This window comes from Petaurus breviceps, unplaced genomic scaffold (genome assembly GCF_028583685.1).
Source record: "Petaurus breviceps papuanus isolate PSGF00001 unplaced genomic scaffold, PetGlider_PUasm1.0 174, whole genome shotgun sequence".
Lineage (NCBI taxonomy): Eukaryota > Metazoa > Chordata > Mammalia > Diprotodontia > Petauridae > Petaurus > Petaurus breviceps.
The window spans coordinates 68,311,737-68,329,651 of NW_027185761.1; the positions used below are offsets into that span (position 1 = coordinate 68,311,737).

General features: G+C 43.2%; 2 protein-coding genes across 2 annotated transcripts in view; one reads left to right on the plus strand and one right to left on the minus strand.

Moving 5' to 3' along the window:
• Positions 1–17,915, minus strand: part of CACNA1D (calcium voltage-gated channel subunit alpha1 D) — a 368,515-nt gene that overhangs the window by 99,410 nt on the left and 251,190 nt on the right. The window contains exons 20-26 of the mRNA XM_069084375.1: positions 12,600–12,729; positions 9,419–9,478; positions 6,397–6,503; positions 4,669–4,756; positions 3,924–4,031; positions 3,253–3,305; positions 455–601 (exon numbers count right to left, since the gene is read on the minus strand). Of these exons, the coding sequence (XP_068940476.1) occupies positions 455–601; positions 3,253–3,305; positions 3,924–4,031; positions 4,669–4,756; positions 6,397–6,503; positions 9,419–9,478; positions 12,600–12,729 (693 nt within the window). The remainder of the gene's footprint in view (positions 1–454; positions 602–3,252; positions 3,306–3,923; positions 4,032–4,668; positions 4,757–6,396; positions 6,504–9,418; positions 9,479–12,599; positions 12,730–17,915) is intronic.
• TKT (transketolase) overlaps positions 9,606–17,915 on the plus strand; it is a 495,005-nt gene continuing 486,695 nt past the window's right edge. The window contains exon 1 of the mRNA XM_069084377.1: positions 9,606–9,611. The gene's annotated coding sequence lies outside the window, so the exon portion shown is untranslated. The remainder of the gene's footprint in view (positions 9,612–17,915) is intronic.

Below are 17,915 nucleotides of genomic sequence, written 5' to 3' on the forward strand. Positions count from 1 at the left end.
CCTCAGTTTCCTCTTCTGGTCTTATTGCACTGTCTCAACAGATGGACTTCTTTTTTTTAAAGCAATTGGGGTTAAGTAACTTGCTCAAGGTTACATGGCCAGTTATTTTGTGTGGGTACTAAGTATCTGAGGCCGGCACCGATCCTGGGTCTCCCGACTCCAGGGCCAGCGCTCTTACTCACTGCGCCACCTGGGTGCCCAAGATGGACTTCTTAATAGCTACATTTTCTACCTTTATGTCTTAGGTCCTAAAGGGCCAAGAAATCCTTGTTCTACAAATAAAGACCTCCAAGATATCATGGGGAAGGAAGCAAAAGAAAAGAAGTAATTCTTTCTGATGAAGGGACACCGGGGGAGGGGCAGGTGACTGAGTTCATCGATATTGTTTTGAATGGGTTAAGTGTGGATCCTGGGACTCATTAACAGAAGAAGGCACATGTCAATCAGTACTTACGCAGGCCATCCTTCAAACGTGGAGACTGTGAAAAGAGCCATCATAGCTGAAAGGACATTGTCAAAGTTGAAATCACTATTTTGCCAAACTCTCTCTCGAACCATTGGGCTATTAACATCCCCGTCTTTGTAAAGGATAAAGAGTCCCCTACAGCAAGACAAAAACCAAATAGGAATCTTCATGAATCCACTTGTGAAAGGTAAAGACTACATTCAATGTGGAACTTCTTGTCCACTGTTCCCATTCTCCTTAACCAACCCACAGAGTTAAGGCCATCCTTCAGCCTACCTCTCCTTCTCCTTTCTGGAGTGGTTCTGACACCTCTCTAAGTACCTATTTACATGATGGTTCTAAGACTTGATCTCAATAGCTCTCACACCTGAGGTCCCTTCACCTCTTTGGGTCTGTTTCTTAATCTATAAAACACAGATAATAACATTGACCTCAAAGAGTTGTGGTAAAGCTCCAATGAGATCCCCTGTATAAAACACCTAAGTGAATGGCAGCTCTTCTTGTGATTCGTCTAGAAAATGAGCTGGAACTGGATGACTGGAAGGAGATCCCTTCCAGCACTAAATCCATAATCCAAGAAATTTCAAGTTTTCTGACAGTACCTTTTAGCCCTCGCCCTCAAAATGGAAACCAAACCAAACTCAAAACTACCACAACATTAACATTTCACATGTATGTGAACAACTGCAATAAATGAAATAAAGCAATGTAGGGGAAACAAAAGGAACAAGAAACAGTACTTGCCCTTGAGAAGCAAAAACAAGTCCTTAAAAACAAGAGGCAAATATAAGAATAGTGCTCTGGATGCAGAATCAGGAGGATGGGTGCTCTGAGTGGGGGGATGGGTCTGGCTCAGTCATTCACATCCTTATTCAGTACTCTGATGGCCAATGGCACACTTGTGTGAGTTGACTGCACCATGTGGGGAGGTTGGGGCTGAGCAATGAACATTTGCCTCAACAGCACAACTACCATCAACTAGCTGCTGCAAAGACCACAACAAAGGCTCACCCAATTTCTGTTCTCATGAAGGAGGAAACTGAATATTCTACCAATGTTTTTGCTCCAAAAGAGGTTACTTTGAAAACCCCAGCCTGAGTCATATATTAAATGTTCCTTGCTTATTTTGCCATCTGGAATTCAGAGTCATCCTCCTCGACTCAAGCTCTGGGATTCAATGAGGAAGACATTTCTGAGTCAAAAGCCTAAATAAAGGAAAATATCTGTATTCTACCTTACTATAAAATGAGTGTTTGTTGATGAATTGAGATGGAAAGTGAATCCTGCTATATGCTGATCTACTCTTTGTTCTAATACCAGATCCATCTGGAAGGTTCACTTTGTGCTAGGAATATCGCCCTCCCCCTTCTCTAGTGAAAGCTCTATCAGTACCTGGAAGCTGAGAGAACTCTCCACTGAAAAGAAAGAGAAGGAATGTCAAAAGCGACACAGTCACAAAACTGCCCTGCTTATTTATTGTGTTAAACTTAATTGACACTTAACAAATAAAGAGACGACACATAAGTTCAGAGCACCACGTACACCCTCTTTTTGAGTCCTTGCAAACTTAAGTGTTCATGTTTGTGGATATCTGTTAAGTTTGTAATAAAAAAATTAATTTTTTAAAAAGAGAGCAAACAGAGAAGTAAGTGAATTAGATGTGACTATGGTGAACAGGAGGGTACAATGATGCAGAGGAAGCACCCAGGCATTAGCCAATGGTTGGTCGTCTCCCTTTATAACTCTCAGCACAATTGAAAATCTGCCCCAAGCTGAACATGTAGAATTCTTCCTGGCCTCTCCTGCACCCTGCAGAACATACAAGTGCCCAATAGAGGGAGGGCAGAACAAAGAAAGAGGGGAAAGCTGGGTAACCATTCAGAAAAGCTTCCCTTCCATTCCTCTCTGGGCTCCCCCTTTCTTCTTCATGGTAACCCACCAGCCTTCTAACCCTAGAAGATCCCTTTTCCCCTTGGCCCTTTCTTCTGATTGGACCTCTCTTTCAAGGAAAGTGCCCCAGCCAGCCAGCCATGTTCACTCCCTCCTTCCTCTTTAGACAACTCCTGACAGTCCAGACTCCTTTCTTTCCCTTTCTTTCTCCCATTCTTTCTCCCCATCCCTTCACCCTGACTTTTTTCAGCTTCCTCTTATGTGTATTTTTCTTCTATTATAATGTAAGCTTCCTGAGGACAGGGAGTATCTTTCACTTTACTTTTATTTGTATACCCGAGCTCTTAGCCAATGCCCAACTAGTTAAGCACTTAAACACTTTCCGGTTTGACTTATCTAAATGCTTCCTGACTTTAAAGTAAATACTTCTAGAGAATCTAATGCCTCAAAGAGGTTCTTCACTGGTTTCTGTCTTGGGTCCCTTGGGGAACTGTCTGCTGAAGCCTATGGGTGAGCTCCTTCCCAGAATCATGCTTTTTTACTGCATAAAATACAATGCAATGCACAGGATTACAAAGGAAACCATTTCTATTGAAGGAGTTATCAAAATATGAAAAAACAAGTCCACAGACCCCAGGTTAAGAATTCTCAATATAATGAAAGATTTTACTCTATCTCAATAACAGATAATAAGTGAAGTGATTCCATCACTTCTTCCAGAGCTAGTGTAAACTCATCCCACTGTGAATAGCTAACAGTGGACGGGCTCGTCCAGGGAATGAGACTGTTCAGCCCACCCCATCAGTGGATGCTCAGTGTCTAGACTGGTCTCTGAAGCTGTCCTCAGACTCTCTCTCCCTTTTCCTCCCAAGATTCCAGTCCCTTCAGCTGCTCACCTGCATTCTTCAGGGTTACTTTTGGCTTCATCTGTGCACCGGTAGAACTTCCCCTAAATATAAAGAGAACAGGAAAATGTAGGCCCTTGAAAAACTCCAAAATGAGGGTCTGACCATCACCAGAGGCACCGTGCCCACTCCTTACCCTCTCTACACCAAAACCAATCCTGGTTAACTAAAAGGCAGGGAGAGCTACCACCACTGAGGATGCCCTAATGTCTCTTGCCTTCCACCTGCTTCCCGGCACATTCCAGAACCTATCCTAGATAGACGGGCCTCGGGAGTAGTGTTACCACCTTCTCCCTTGGCCCAAGCCTCATGAGGACTCATAGAACTTAGATGAGGTGGGCATCAACAACTCCATTCCCTCTGATGAGATGGAGAAACACTAGGCCTTACCAACTATCCCTGGTACTGCCACCTTAACTATGTATCTAGGGTGCTTGGCATTCATCCCATTACTGCACTCTTAGAATGTCTTAGCCTAGCCAAATGCTCTTCAGCTAAACTTTCTTCAAAGTGTTGGCTCCCCGATTAGTCTGAGTGTGGGAGAAGGGGCCATCTTGCTTTTTCTGTGAATCCCCCATGCTCGGTACCCAAGTGCTTCTGTGCTCCTTTATTCATTTATTTATTCATTCTTTCCAATTTTGAGGATCTGTTCCCAAGCCTACCTTAAACAGCTGGACACCAATGCAGGCAAACATGAACTGGAGCAGGGTAGTGACAATCATGATGTTGCCTATGGTTCGAATAGCAACAAAGACACACTGAACCACATGCTGGTGAGAGAAGAGAAGGGACAACAGAAAAGAACATGGATGCTTTGCTTTGATAGTTTGGTCCATTATCTAAAGCCTGACTTTGAGGAAGCACATGGGGCAGAAGAGAGAGGAGGGAGACGTGTTTGACTTCTGTCTCGAGCCCCTTCTGAGCCTCAGTTTCTCACATGTAAAATGGAGATAACACAGGGCCCAGTGAGATTGGGTACAGAGAATATGTGATCAGATTAAAACAGTATGTAGTGGAAAGCTGTTATAACTTATTTCTGGATTAAAAATTGGCAGATATTTGGATGTTTACAAAACTCTATTTGCTTTTCCAAGTTTTCACCCATCGTGCTTTTTCAAGACTCTATCTGATTGACACTGCAGACCCAAACCAGGTAGCAATGTGCCAACAACTTTTGGTAAATGAGTTTTTCCTTATCTTCTTGCAAAGCATCTCACTTACACAGAGGGAATGCCACTAGCAGAGAGGCCTTATCTGGAGGAAAATTGAATCAGATCACTTACATTAGTATAACTCACTTAGAATCAATAGGAATTAACCCCACTCTGGCTTAGAAGATGCCAGGAACATGAAGATAAGACAGACACGCCAAAGAACCACACATTCTAAGGGGAGATGGATAAGAACCTTAAGTCCTTTTGCTCTGTTGATGGCTCTGAGAGGCCTCAGGACCCTTAAGACTCTCAGAATCTTCACAACGGAGATAGCACTTGATCTAGAGAAAAGACAAATGGGAGGAAGCATGATTTGTCACATGTCATTCATTTGTTTTCATTTGTCACCATGGAGGTGACCCATTTTTAAAAGACCATTTATAGACAGACACAAAAGGTAGTACTATTTCATTGGCTCAAGGCCAGTTAGTCAGTCAGCTACCTTTTAAAGGTAGTTCCAGGAACTATGCTAAGAGAAGAAAGGTAAAAAAAGGAATAAAACCCCCCAAAATATGACATCCCACCAAAATATTATATTCTTTTAGGTTTATAATAGTTATTTATTTACTGCTATAATATCTAGAACAACAGACAAAGGCAGGAAAATAGCCTGGTATAACATGGCAACCTGGTAATATTTCTGGTGGGTCTCGATGTCCCAAGCTAAACCCAGATTCCTGGAAAATCCAGAAGCACCTAAACATTTCTGAACTGTGTGCACTTAACTTTTCATTATAACAGACTGAACATAATTCATGAATTTGATATTGTTCTAGGAGAGAAAATGAGTTTCTGGTCATTGAAAAAGTAAAGTTAAATAACCCCCACCCCCTGAGTTGATATTTTTCTTCTCTCAGTGTGGCATTAGTCAGTATTTGTTCTAGAGTCATTATAGTTCATTTCTTTGAGACTATGTTAGTGGCAGAAGCTAGTATCACCTAAAACACAAGGTGAGGAGGATCTAAATTTTAAAACTGTTTAAAGCAGGGGTGGGGAATCTCTGGCCTCAAGGACACATGTATCCCTCTAGGTCCTCAAGTGCAGCCCTTTGACCAGATCCAAACTTCCCAGAACAAAACCCTTTAAGGGAGCTTGGATTCAGTCAAAGGGCTGCACTTGAGGACTTAGGGGGCCATGTGTCTTCAAGGCTGCAGTTTGCCCATCTAAACTATAAGACAGAAACTCTCAATTTTTAATAAGAAGGAATTCCTTTCTATTTACTTGTTTCCTTGGGATCACAAGCAAGAGAGAGAGTGTGTGTTAATAACTAAGCTAGTAAATGGGTGCTTCAATGCCACAGGTATTTTGGGTAGGAAAATGTGGCTGAAGGTCACGTGATTTCTGCCCTGGGCTTCATGGGTATTTCAACATTGAAGAGTTCAGGCTAAAGATCTTCAGCCTCCTTCCTGCTTAAAAAAAACCCCAAGGTACAGAAAAAGATGCCTGGCAATGGCTCCTCCCTACTGAAAATGTGAGCAGACAAAGGAGGCATGATGGTGGCTGATGCCTTGTAATCCATCAGGGCACACTTCTCAATCAGCCAGTTAGGGACTCCTAGGGGTAAACCTAAAACCACAAATGCCATCATCTAACATGCAGGGACAGAATCAAGCAAAGGCAAGGAGTAACATGAGGAAATGTGAGCCATTGCTAAACAAATTGAGAAATTGGATACTTAAAGTTCATTATCCAGAATTATCTATCCCCAAAGTTTCATGGATACTTACCGATGGAACTGGACTCTCCCTCACCCAACCCCTATAAACTTTAGTATTTCCGAAATATTAAGAATCGGTACAATGTCTCAACTTCCAAAATAACCGTGAGTGTGCAGGCACATATGCACCTGCATGCACGTGCACACACACATACACATGTGCACACACACATACACACATAGATATGTGACTGGGTCACTTACTGGATCCCAAATGATACCAGGGAAACACCCACAACCAGCATGTCCAGCAAGTTGAAGTAGTTCCTACAGAATGCCCCTTTGTGAAGGAATGCTCCAAAGGTTGTCATCTACAAAGAAAATTACAAGTAATTTAATGTTTCCCTCCTTCTCCGGCGGCACCTCCACTTGGGCTGTTTACAAGACCCTTAAGGAGGGTGTGCATGTTTCATCTGGTAAACATTATTTACATGATGAAGATGATATAAAACCAAAGGAAGTGAGGAGCTTTTTAACTGACATCTTTGGATTGAAAGAATATGGTCCATGGATAGTTAAGTTAAGGTACAACTAAAAATTTTTAAAAGAAACAATTTGTGCTTCCAAGTGTGGGTGATTAAATTCTCATCAGTGGCCTTATTTGACATTTGTGAATAGCATTCCTCCCGAGAGATGACATTTGGTCTCTTTTTGTTGTCCCTCTTGCATAGGTAGTCCACCAAAATGTGAGGGTACTGGGTGTCAGTGACCCCTGAAAAAAACTAATAAATAATTGCAAACTCCCAAAACAGCTTTCTCATTAGGGAAGGAGAAGGAAAGCTGGGCCTGAATTTCACTGTTGGCTACTGGCTCCACATCCATAAGAAACTGTATCACCTTTAGAAAAATCCTTAGAAATCTCTCGTGACCTTAAAACTACCCCCTTCCCTGACTCCCATAATCAAGTACATTCATGCATGCTATTTGACTATAATGAAATGGGTTTTACATTCCACACATGAAAATCATTCTCATGACTTTAAAGTCATAACCAATATATCAACTGGGTATGAACATACTCCCACATACATGTTCAAAATCCTCCTGGTTCCATAATCTGACCAGTAGTGAGGATTGTATCAATCATGTGAGCTTGACTATGTAAATAAATCCAGCATGATATCTACCCTAGCCAAGAGTGAGAAGAAGTCTGAGGTTCACCAATCGCCCATGAAAAGAGGGCTCAAGTTAGGAGAGGAGCAGCATATTTGGAAGGTAACCAGTCAGAGCTATCCTTGGCTACTGGCCGCTTGGAATTCCTTGCCTAGAGGCCTGCCCAACATAGAGTTCCACAGACCAATAGATCTTTTCTAATTCTTGTTCAATATCAACAGGGTATTGGAGAAGAAAGATATTTTTGAGTAGCAAATAGTGATATTTCCTCCAAAGAAAAGTAGCTGAGTGAATTTACACATTTACATGGATGCCAGAATTCCAGATCAAGAGTGCAAGTCCAGTGCTCCATCCCAATGGGCTGCCATCTTGCTTCGGAAAGGAGTTCTAGCTGAGACACTAAGTTGGGCCATCTGCTTGTTCTACTTCACTTTGCTGTCAAGAACCAGCTGTAGACACCAACATTTCAAGTAATTGTGAAGGAACTGACAAACTATGGGTGTTTGTAAACTAATTTGGTCAAATGAGCACAGAGTAACTGTGTTCACATGATAACTGAAAAATTTGTAATATAGGAAAAAAAGGATTAGTTGGAGGTTTTCAGTCTTCAATGCTGAGGACAGAGAGGTAGCTTATGGGGGAAAGAAGTTAACCTCAGTGTTCTATTTTAAAAATATTTCCAGAGTAAAAATTGGATTGGTACATATTGGGCTCACTCTCCCAAACATTTCACACCTTCATCTCCAAGTGTATAAACCATTATTGTCACTCTGAGTGATGATCTGAAGGACTGCTAGATTCCGTGTCTTTGGAGAAAGATGGATGTCATTGGGCTCATTAGATTATCCAAAGGAAGGTAGGAAAAAGGGATGCAGACCCTCATGGAAGAGTGTGAACACATACAATACCGTATAATACACCCTCCCCCAACCAGTGCACTGTGGCACAGAGCCAAGTTCTACTTTACAAGTCATCTTGTAAACAGCTCAAGTTATCAATATGATTTCATATAAATACATAATATGTTTTTAAAGGGATACACACAAAAGAGACCAAAATGGCTTTAAAAAGCATGATTTGGTTAAAACTCAGAACTGCACAGTTTGTTTACTGATTCTCATGGAAGAAGAAAGGCTTCGGTACCCAGGGGGTCACTTGGCCAAGGCTCAGCTCCTTGTGGAAAGCCTGCACTGTCTGGAGCTGGAAGGAGGCATTAGACACATTTCAAACCAGCTCTCAATAGCACGTTGCCCTAAGCTTAACGATGTGCTACCTGCTGTCCAGTGGGTCACGGACGACTCCCAATTTTCCACTGGAAGTCAAAAGGGACCTTTGTGTGCATTCCCTGGAGGATGTCCCTCACAATCAGTACACAAACTCCATGGGGCAATGCCAACTTTGTAGTCATGCAAAGGCCAGACATTTAAGTTGTCCTATGTATGTTTTGATGGTTTTTAAAATAACCCCATATTTAAAACAGATGCAGAATATATTAACACGTCAATAAACCCAAGTTATCTTGCAAATCCTATTGCAAGAAAATAGCAGTTTACTATTTTAAGTCTCTGAAAATATAATCCAGCAAGAGAAATGAGAAATGAAATGCTCCCTCCATAAAAGATATTTTCCTTTACGTGTCAGAGCAGGGCAGAAGAAAGCTCACACACAGTGAATTATATATCAGCAGTTGACACAGTATAATTTTTTTAAAGGAGCAAAATGAATGATCTCATTAACATCATAAAGCAAATTAGCTCCTACATGCATTCAAAATTCCAAAAAATAAAATAAAATAAAAACAAATAGAATTGTTACAGAATATATTCTGGTACTAAAAAAAAAAAAGTTTAGCTTGAGCAGAGAAGACAAAAAACAAAACCCCAAACAAAACAAAACACTTCAAGCGTCCTTCCTGGGCAGGTGACACCCAGGAATAAGTGTCCTCTAAACACACGGCTGGGTAAACCTGTTACCTTCAAAACGATCTCAAATGCAAAAGTACCAGTGAAGACATAATCTGCGTAACCTAGCATCTGGAAAGCAAGCACAAAATTGAAGCTATTATTGCGAAAGCTGCTTTGGCACATGCAAGGATCGATGAAAACGCCATTACCTTTAACAGGATTTCGACAGTAAAGATGGCTGTGAAAGCATAGTCAAAGTAACCCAGTATCTGCAAGGTACAATAGGCGGCAGAGTAAGGAAAACAGACCGGAGTCAGACAGAGAGTCACAGAACAGCCCATGCAGCCCCCTCCCACTGCCCAGCCCAGCCCGGGAAGTCAGCTAACTGGGGAGTACATGGGGAACATGCTTATGTGCAAGGTGTTTTTCCCCAGCCATCTGTTCTAAGGGTGTGTGAACCCAGAACATGATGCTCTAGCCCTCACTGGGCTCAGCCTGCTAGAGCAAAGCAAAGGAAATGATCAATGGCACTAACTCGACGAAGATTTTGACTTTGTCCTTTGTTCTTGGCTTCCCAGGACAAGGGAATCTCACACATGGGCTGGGCTTGTAAGGTTCCCTGGAATAACCACCCTCCTCATCATCCTGCTCTCTGACAGTGCTAGGTAATGATGAAGGGATTCCCTCGCTGGCCCCACTGACCAGAAGACAGTAGACTAAAGATGAATTACATCGTCTGGGGCGACTGTTCCATTAGCAAAAGAGACAAATGATGCAGACATATCTACAAGTATGCAGACATATTGAAGGCTGGCAGCCCTGCCTATATTTCCTGCTCCTCCTAAGAAAGCAAGGAATTGAAACCTATTTCTTCAGATGGTGACCATTTCTGCATTCTTATAGTAAGATATGGAAACCTTTTAGGACCCAAGAAAGCTTCTTCGTTCAACAACACACGATCAGAAAATCTTCAAATACCCAAGAATTTAAATATTTATTATTTGTCCATGGGACACCGTAAGAATTTTTTGGTTCACCAATCCCAGAATATCGCAGAGCTACAAGGGCATTCAAGGTCATGTTGTCCAACCCCACCACATCAGACAACTGAGAAGTGATATGACTTGCCAAAAGTCACAAGGCAAATCTGCTGTGATGAGAAACTGAGCATCCTGGTTTGCCAATTCAATGCTCTTTCCATGACACAAGAAATGCATTCACTTTGCAGAGAAAAGTCATGTTAAATTTTTTAAAATATGATCAAACCCTTGAGGTAGCACGTTGATGTTCATGTTAAAATAAAGCAAAGGCCAATGTTTAAAACACAATTTTCAATAAGAGGAACTGACTATAGTGAGCTTGTTTCCTTATGGGTCAGGCCATAGAAGGTACATGTAAGTGTACCTAATATCTCTTCCCATGATCCCCTATTTAATACCTGCATCAGGGCTGTGATCAGCCCAAAAAGAACGGGAATGGCCAAGAAAAAGAGTTGGTGGCTAGCTGGAGCAGAAAGCCCGCGGGTGAGGATTCCAGTTCAGCTCCATTGTCTACCTTTTCACTCACTGAGATACTTCATAAGTTTTTTAAAAAGTGTATCCACGGGAGTGTCAAGACCGGCAGAGCCCAGCAGTGTCAGTAGCCAGAAAAGATGCTCCCTAAGGGCAGTTTGAGAGGAGGGCTGCAGAGCATGCCAAGGGACCCCCCAAACTTCCCACTGTCTCCCCTCAAAAAGCTGGAGTCTGGTGAGTCTGGCCAACACGGCGTTCTTTTGTCCACACTAGATGTGTACACAGAGGTCACTTAGCTACTTGTCTATGTGTTTTATATCAATAAATAGGGTTCAACAGAATCTTCTCTAAACACTATCATTCTTCCAAATGATAGAGTATAATTGGGCTCAAACCCAGAGGTCATCATCTTTACAACAATGACAATGTACAGCACAGGTTCTTTTTTAAGTGCTTTTTATCTCCCTCACAGCAGACAGGATATTATATGAATCTGATAAACTGGATAATATTTCAAATTTCAAAACCAAGATTGTTGGAATAGCCAGAAAAGTGTCACCGAGTCAGTGTTCTTGATTGTGGACTCTGGGGCAACACTGATCTGAAGCCTCTTCTAACTCCAAATCTCCAAGAGTCAGATTATTAGAAGAGGCACCAAGCAGAGCAGAGTGGTGAGGCTCCACAACACTCTGACCAGCAGAGGTATCTATTTTCATGAAAATCAGAAAATGAAACATAATACTGGTGGCAGGGGTGGGAGGAGGAAGGGGGATGGGCTAAAAAACAGACTATCTTACACAGTATATTTTATAACCCATCACCCTTCCTCCTCTTTTATGTGAAGAAGTATGTGTGTATGTGTTCAGAGTCTTGGCTCAACTGAAAATCTAAAGCAGGATCAGTCAGGGCGGGAATGGTTTCAAGGACAAAGTTCTTTCCTAGCACATAAAAAATGTACCAGTGGAACACCAGCTCTTTGTGATCCAGCACAACTCAGATGTGTAGGGAACGTAACCCCTTAGTGGAAAGAGAAGAAATTAAAGATGGAAAACCTAAAGCCCCAGGGACTCATTCCCTTGGAAATGACTAGTTGTAGAATGGACCTTCACCATCAAAAGGAGAAGCCTAAAGCCTTCATTTCGTAGCAGAGCTGACGTGTTGCCCCCCCCCCCATCTCAGTGATGCCTAACAGAGCTCAGAGACCTGAAGAGCCACAGCAAGACTAGGACTCCCTGGATGACCTACAAGAGAGCTTCTTGGTACAGAACACCCTGAACCGAATGAAATGCATGATCTCACCCTCCACTGTCTGAAAGTCTGAAGAGGGGTTATCAAAAGGCTGGAATTAGGAATGAGGAGAGAAAAAGAGAAGGCAAAGGGCTTAGGTTATTCATGATTTGGGAAAGGAGAACTTGGCTAATTCAAAATGTTAAGTTGAAAAACTTAGAAGTTTATAAATATAGAAGTTTATAAAATGCAAACTTAGTGGCCCATTTGTATCATCTACTCCAAACTCTTAAGTAATATGGCATAAGATTAAATATAAACAATTTAAGGTATAAAAGGTTTCCCAAAATAACCTAATCATTTGGGAAAATTAAACCATGAATTCAGGTTTTCCATCTGAGTTCTAAATAATAATTTGCAAAACTACTAATTCCAATTAGCATAAAGCTTACATTTAAATAACACTACAAACCTCAAACATATTTTAATTCATCAATATCAAAAGGGTGCATAAAAATTTAACACAAATTGTTTTAATGTCCCTACACTGAAACAACCCCATATAGTCTGTCAAAATGAGCAGAAAATGACACCATGCTGAAGTCCCCTGATCCATATGTACAAGAGTGAGTCTACAAACTTGCTGGCTTACGATATTCCGAAAGGAGTGACTCCGGATGGGGTCTTCAGCGGCAAGAGAAGCACTGCTGAGCATGATGAAGACAAGGATGAGGTTGGTAAAGATGTGGTGATTGATAAGTCTGTGACAGCCCACTCGAATTCTGAGGAAGAAAACACAACGGTCATTTCAGATGCCACCTCAAGAAGACCAAGGTGTCATTTACAAGTTAGGTGGGGCAAGGTTTTTCTAGACAGTTCTGTATGATAGGTAAATAAGCTGCTGTTCTTACTTTTAGAAAAGGGAAGAAATAAAATCCCATTACAACAAAGTTAAAACAATGATCCAAAATCCTGTACCTCCCTAAAATTTAGTGGTGTCAACTATGGCTTGCAACTAGCGGAGACTTTGCTTTAAATTTTATTTGTGGTTATGGGATTTGACTTGCCACAGATGTCCTCCTCAGGTGTCTCCCCAGAGCATGACTCTGAGTTCTCGATGCCTATTCCAACAGAATATATGGTAAAAAGGGTTAAGAATGGGCCTGCCTCTGCTAAATCTTGGAGAGAGGCTCAGCCCCTACAGGACTGCAACAGAAAGATGGCTTCTTTGGTCAAAGGCAGTCCATGAAACAAAGGACAACACAAGAAGACTCTGAGCCCCACATGACCTCGCCACATTACCCTACTCAGGAAGGGTAAGTCCTTCTTGGTCACAAACCAGTCTGGATTATATCAGATCTCCTCTCCTCCCTTGTTAGAAGCTGCCTAGTCTTGTGTGTTCCTGCTTTTTCCAGATGGCTGCTCTTCAATATGGGAACTCTTAATTTTATCTATGACATTCTGGGGAATTTCACTTTTGGAGTTTGAGAGGTAATCAACGGATTCTTTCAATCTTCACTGTGCCCTCTGGTTTAATAGATCTGGACCATTTTTACATATAATTCTTTGAAATACAACATTCTTTTTTTTTAATTATGGTTTTACATTCTCTCTCCTTGCACAGCTTTGCAGGTCAGTTGTTTCTGGTATCAGACATCTTATATTTTCTTCAATATTTTTATTTTATTCTAATATTTCTTCCTGTCTTGTGGAATTAAGGATTTGTTTGGTCTAGACAGCTTTTGAAGATTCTATTACCTGGGTTAGATTTCCCACTTTCTTTCCTACTTGGCACAATGTTTTGCACACAGTAACCATTTGAGTGAATGTTTCATTAATTCATTCACTTCTAATCTATTTATTATTCTTCTTTCAATTTTCCTCAAGAACTTTTATTTCCTTTATTATCTTGTTTCATTTCTTCTAGGTATTCATGATCCTATGTAAAATTCTTTTTTTTTTCCTGTTGAGTTTCTGCTTGCAATTGTTATGGAGTCAGATTTAGAGTAATTTTTTTGCATTTGGGTGTTTTCTTGGCGTTTCCATCTCTCTGGTTTTAGTTTTCGGACCGGAGTTTTGTGCCAAGACCAGGTTCTATGCACTGTTGCACTTTTGGGTGGCATGGTCTGCCTGCTTGGCCTCACCCTGGGCCTTCAGGACTCCTTGATTTCAACCTCTCAGGGTCAGGTCCCCCTGCATCTTTGGATTTGGGGCCCTCTATGATGACTGGGAGAGAGTGCTGGAACCAGAGAGTCCCTGGGCCTAGGATGTTCTGGTCTGATCACTAACACTCCCAAGGTCCCTAATCTGGGTTGGGGGTGGAGAGTGGCTTTCTGGGGAACCCTCCACTCTTGTTCCCTCTGAACACAGAGCTCTCCAGGCTTCACTATCCTGTAGGGAGCAAGATAGCACAGTGGGGAGAGTATTAGACCTGGAGTTAGGAAGTCCTAGGTTCACATCCTTCCTTAGATACTAGCTGTGTGATTCTGGGCAAATAATTTACCTTGTTTGCCTCAGCTTCCCCTTCTATAAAATGGGGATAATAATAGCACCTACCTCCCAGGGCTGTAGTGAGGATAAAATAATAAAACATTTGTAAAGTCTCTCACATCCCTGTATAGTCTCTGGTGATACTGGGAGGCCACCAGCTGGATTGTGGGCCCTGGCCCCCTTTCCTATTTTTCATGGGCTTCTTAATGAATTTTTGTGCAACTCTGTGGAAGACATCACTTATTGTATACTCTTACTGGATTTCTTGATCATTTTTTGGACTGGAATGAATTTCAGATTCTTGTGAGAGTTAGTCTGGGGAAGCTGGGCTTCCTGTTCAAGCAGATATCTGGGCCAGAAAAACAAATCATATCATTATCAACACTATCATTCTGTTCTAGACAAATGAATCTGGCATGACTTGTTTTTAAGGAATCCATGGAGATTGAGAGTGACCCTACTGCTCTCTCAGTGCTTACAAATCCTTACTTTAGTAATGTGCACTTCACTGAGATTGATGACCTGCTCACCGGCCTGCAAGGATTCACATCTTGCATTTATTCACATCCTGATTTGAGCTTTGCACAAAGCTTTCCTAACAACCATCTGTGTGGCCAGCGACGTGAACATTGTTAACCCCGCTTTACACATGGAGAAGCTGCTGTGAGGAGGAGCATGGCTTCTCTTGGGCCAGAAGGGCATCACACTCCAAATCCAGCCTTCTCAATTAAGCAAGTAGCCTCTTGAGAAACCCATCTCTGCCCTTTGAAAAGAGGTGCCCTGGGACATCTCTGTCCCCATCCAGTAATGAGGGTCTGCTTGTTGGAGGGGAGGGCATGCCAGCTCCTGCCTGTCAGTGCCCATGGAAGCTCCCCAGCTTCTAGCAGTCGTTGGCAGTCTGCACTGCTGGATGTTCAGCCAGGCCATCGCTGCAGGCATCTCCCAAGGCTCTGCTCTGGGCCCCTTCTCTTCTCATACCATAGATTCAAAACTACGATGATCTCTGAAATGCCAAACCCAGGGGCCTTTTCTCATCTTCATTCATTTTGATCTTGCAGCTTCCAACGTTGTTGGTCCCTCTCTTCTTCCCGATGTTCTTTCCTCTCTTCATTTTCTTCTACCTGTCTAATCACTCTTTCTCATTTTCTCTTGCTGGGTCTTCAGCCAGCTCACACTTATGAACCACGAGTGTCCCCAAGGCTCTGCCCTGGGCTCTCTTCTCTTCTTTCTTCATACCACTTCACTCACTCATCAGCTCCTGTGGATTTAATTCTGTGATGACTCTCAGACCTACTAATTAAGTCCCAGCCTGTGTGCTGACCTCCAAGATTGCTTTTATGAAGTGCCTACTATGTGGAAGATGCTGTGCAGAACTCCGAGGATACAAAAATAAGCAGAAGCCAACCCCTGCCCTTGAGGACCTCAGGCAGCATGCAGAAACTATGGCAAATCAGCTTTAGACATGACAGAATGGAAACAATCAACAGAGGGAGGCTGGGAAGGCTTCCTGGAGAAGGTGGGATTTTAGCTGTGACCTAAGGAGAAGCAGGAAGCCCGGAGGCCGAGCATCACAGGCACCTGCAGTCCAGAGACGCCATATCTTGTGTGACCAGCAAAGAGGCCAGGGGCACCGTGAAGACAGAGGAGATGAGAGAGACAGGGAGAAGGAGAGTGTGAGAAGCCCAGAAAGGGGAGGAAGCAGACTGGGAACAGCTTCAAACAGCTCCAGAGCATTCTGGGTTGGATCCTGGAGACCACAGGCAGCAACTGGAGCTTACTGAACTGGGGAGAGACATAACTATACCTGCACTTTAGAAAAATCACTGACTACAACTCAAACTGCTCATTGGACATCTCCAACTACCTCAAAGCCAAAACAAGGTATCTTGTAGACATTTTTCACCATGTCCAAAACAGCTCATTCTTTTTCCCCTTAAACTCCTCCCTTCCCTGTGACTGTCGAGGGTACCACCATCTTCCCACAGTCCCTCAGGCTCACACTGTAGCAGTCATCCTGGACTCCTCCCTACCTCTCAACCCTCGCACCCAATATGGTGCCAAGGCCTGTTGATTTCAGCTCTCCAACATCTCCTTTGACACTGCCCCGCCCTGGTACAGACCCTCAACACCTCACACCTGGCCTATCACAACAGCTGCTGGGGAGATCTGCCTGCCTCTAGACCCTCCCCACTCCAACCCATCCTACATTCAGCCACCAAAGTGATTTTCCTAAAGCCCAGGTCTGACTATAGTACCCTTTATCCCACCAATAAAACTCCAGAAGCCCCCTGTCGCCTCCAGGATTACATACAAAATGCTCTGTTTGGCACTCCAAGCCTTTGGTAACCTGGCTCCCCACCCCCACCTTTCCAGTTTCTTACACCTTCCCCCCCCCTCAGACTCTTTGACCCAGTGACCCTGGCCTCCTGGCTGTACCATGAACAAGACCTTCCATCTCTCCACTCTGGCCATTCTCTCTGGAGTCCCCCCAGGCCTGGGCACTAACTGCTGGCCTCCCAGGCTTCCTTTCCTGATTCCTTACATCTAAGCACCTCTCTCCTCCGGTGATTCCCTCCACTTTACTCTGTCCACAGCTTGTGCGGCCGGCTGTTTGCTGCTTGTCTCCCTCATCAGCTCATGAGTTCCTTGGAGTAAGCTCTGCTTTTGGCCATTCTTTGTCTCTCCATTGCTCAGCACAGTGCCTCACACACAGGTGGTGTTTAATCAATGCCTGCTGACCCACTGGCACTTTTCAGCATCTTCCAAGCTTCATCTGTGTGTCCTGGGCTTGTAAGACAGCCAGAACCTACAATTAATCTCCCAATGAGTTTCTGATCCTCCAGGTTTCTCATTTTTGGCCTAGGTGACTGAACCTGGAATCTGACTTGTAAATCAAATCCTCTCTCCAGCAGGAAAGGCTGAGAAATACCTGAGTCCTAGAGAGCATCTTCTCACTGCGACCTGAGATGGGTCACTTTAAAGGGGGTGTGGAGAGCATCCCCGAACAACTTTGCTTCATCTCTACAAACTCCAGGAAGCAGGATGAATGAAGTAGAGGCAGAGAATGAGAATGTTTCAGAGATTCCTCCCTCACAGAGAGCAAGCCCCTGAAATTCTCATGGGCTACTGAGGAAGCCCAAGCAGGAAAGTCTGCTCACCTGGTTTCTATATGGACTGTGCTAAGAAGAGCATCATTTCAGAATAATAAAGCCGGAGGAGGAGGCATGCTCTGGGACGCTGCTCACTGACCAGATCTCCACAGGGGCAGCCAGGGATCCCTTCTCTCCCCGGACATGGACCCCATCAAACCTGTCACTGCCAGATTGTGGCTGGGGAGGTGGTGAAGGGAGAAAGGGGGATGGGAGATGCTGTCGAGAGCCGAGATCAAGAGCTAGACGGGACCTTCAAGGTCATCTGACCCTATCCTCACAGTTAACAAGCATTTAATACGCACCTACCGTGTGCCAGGCACCGTGCT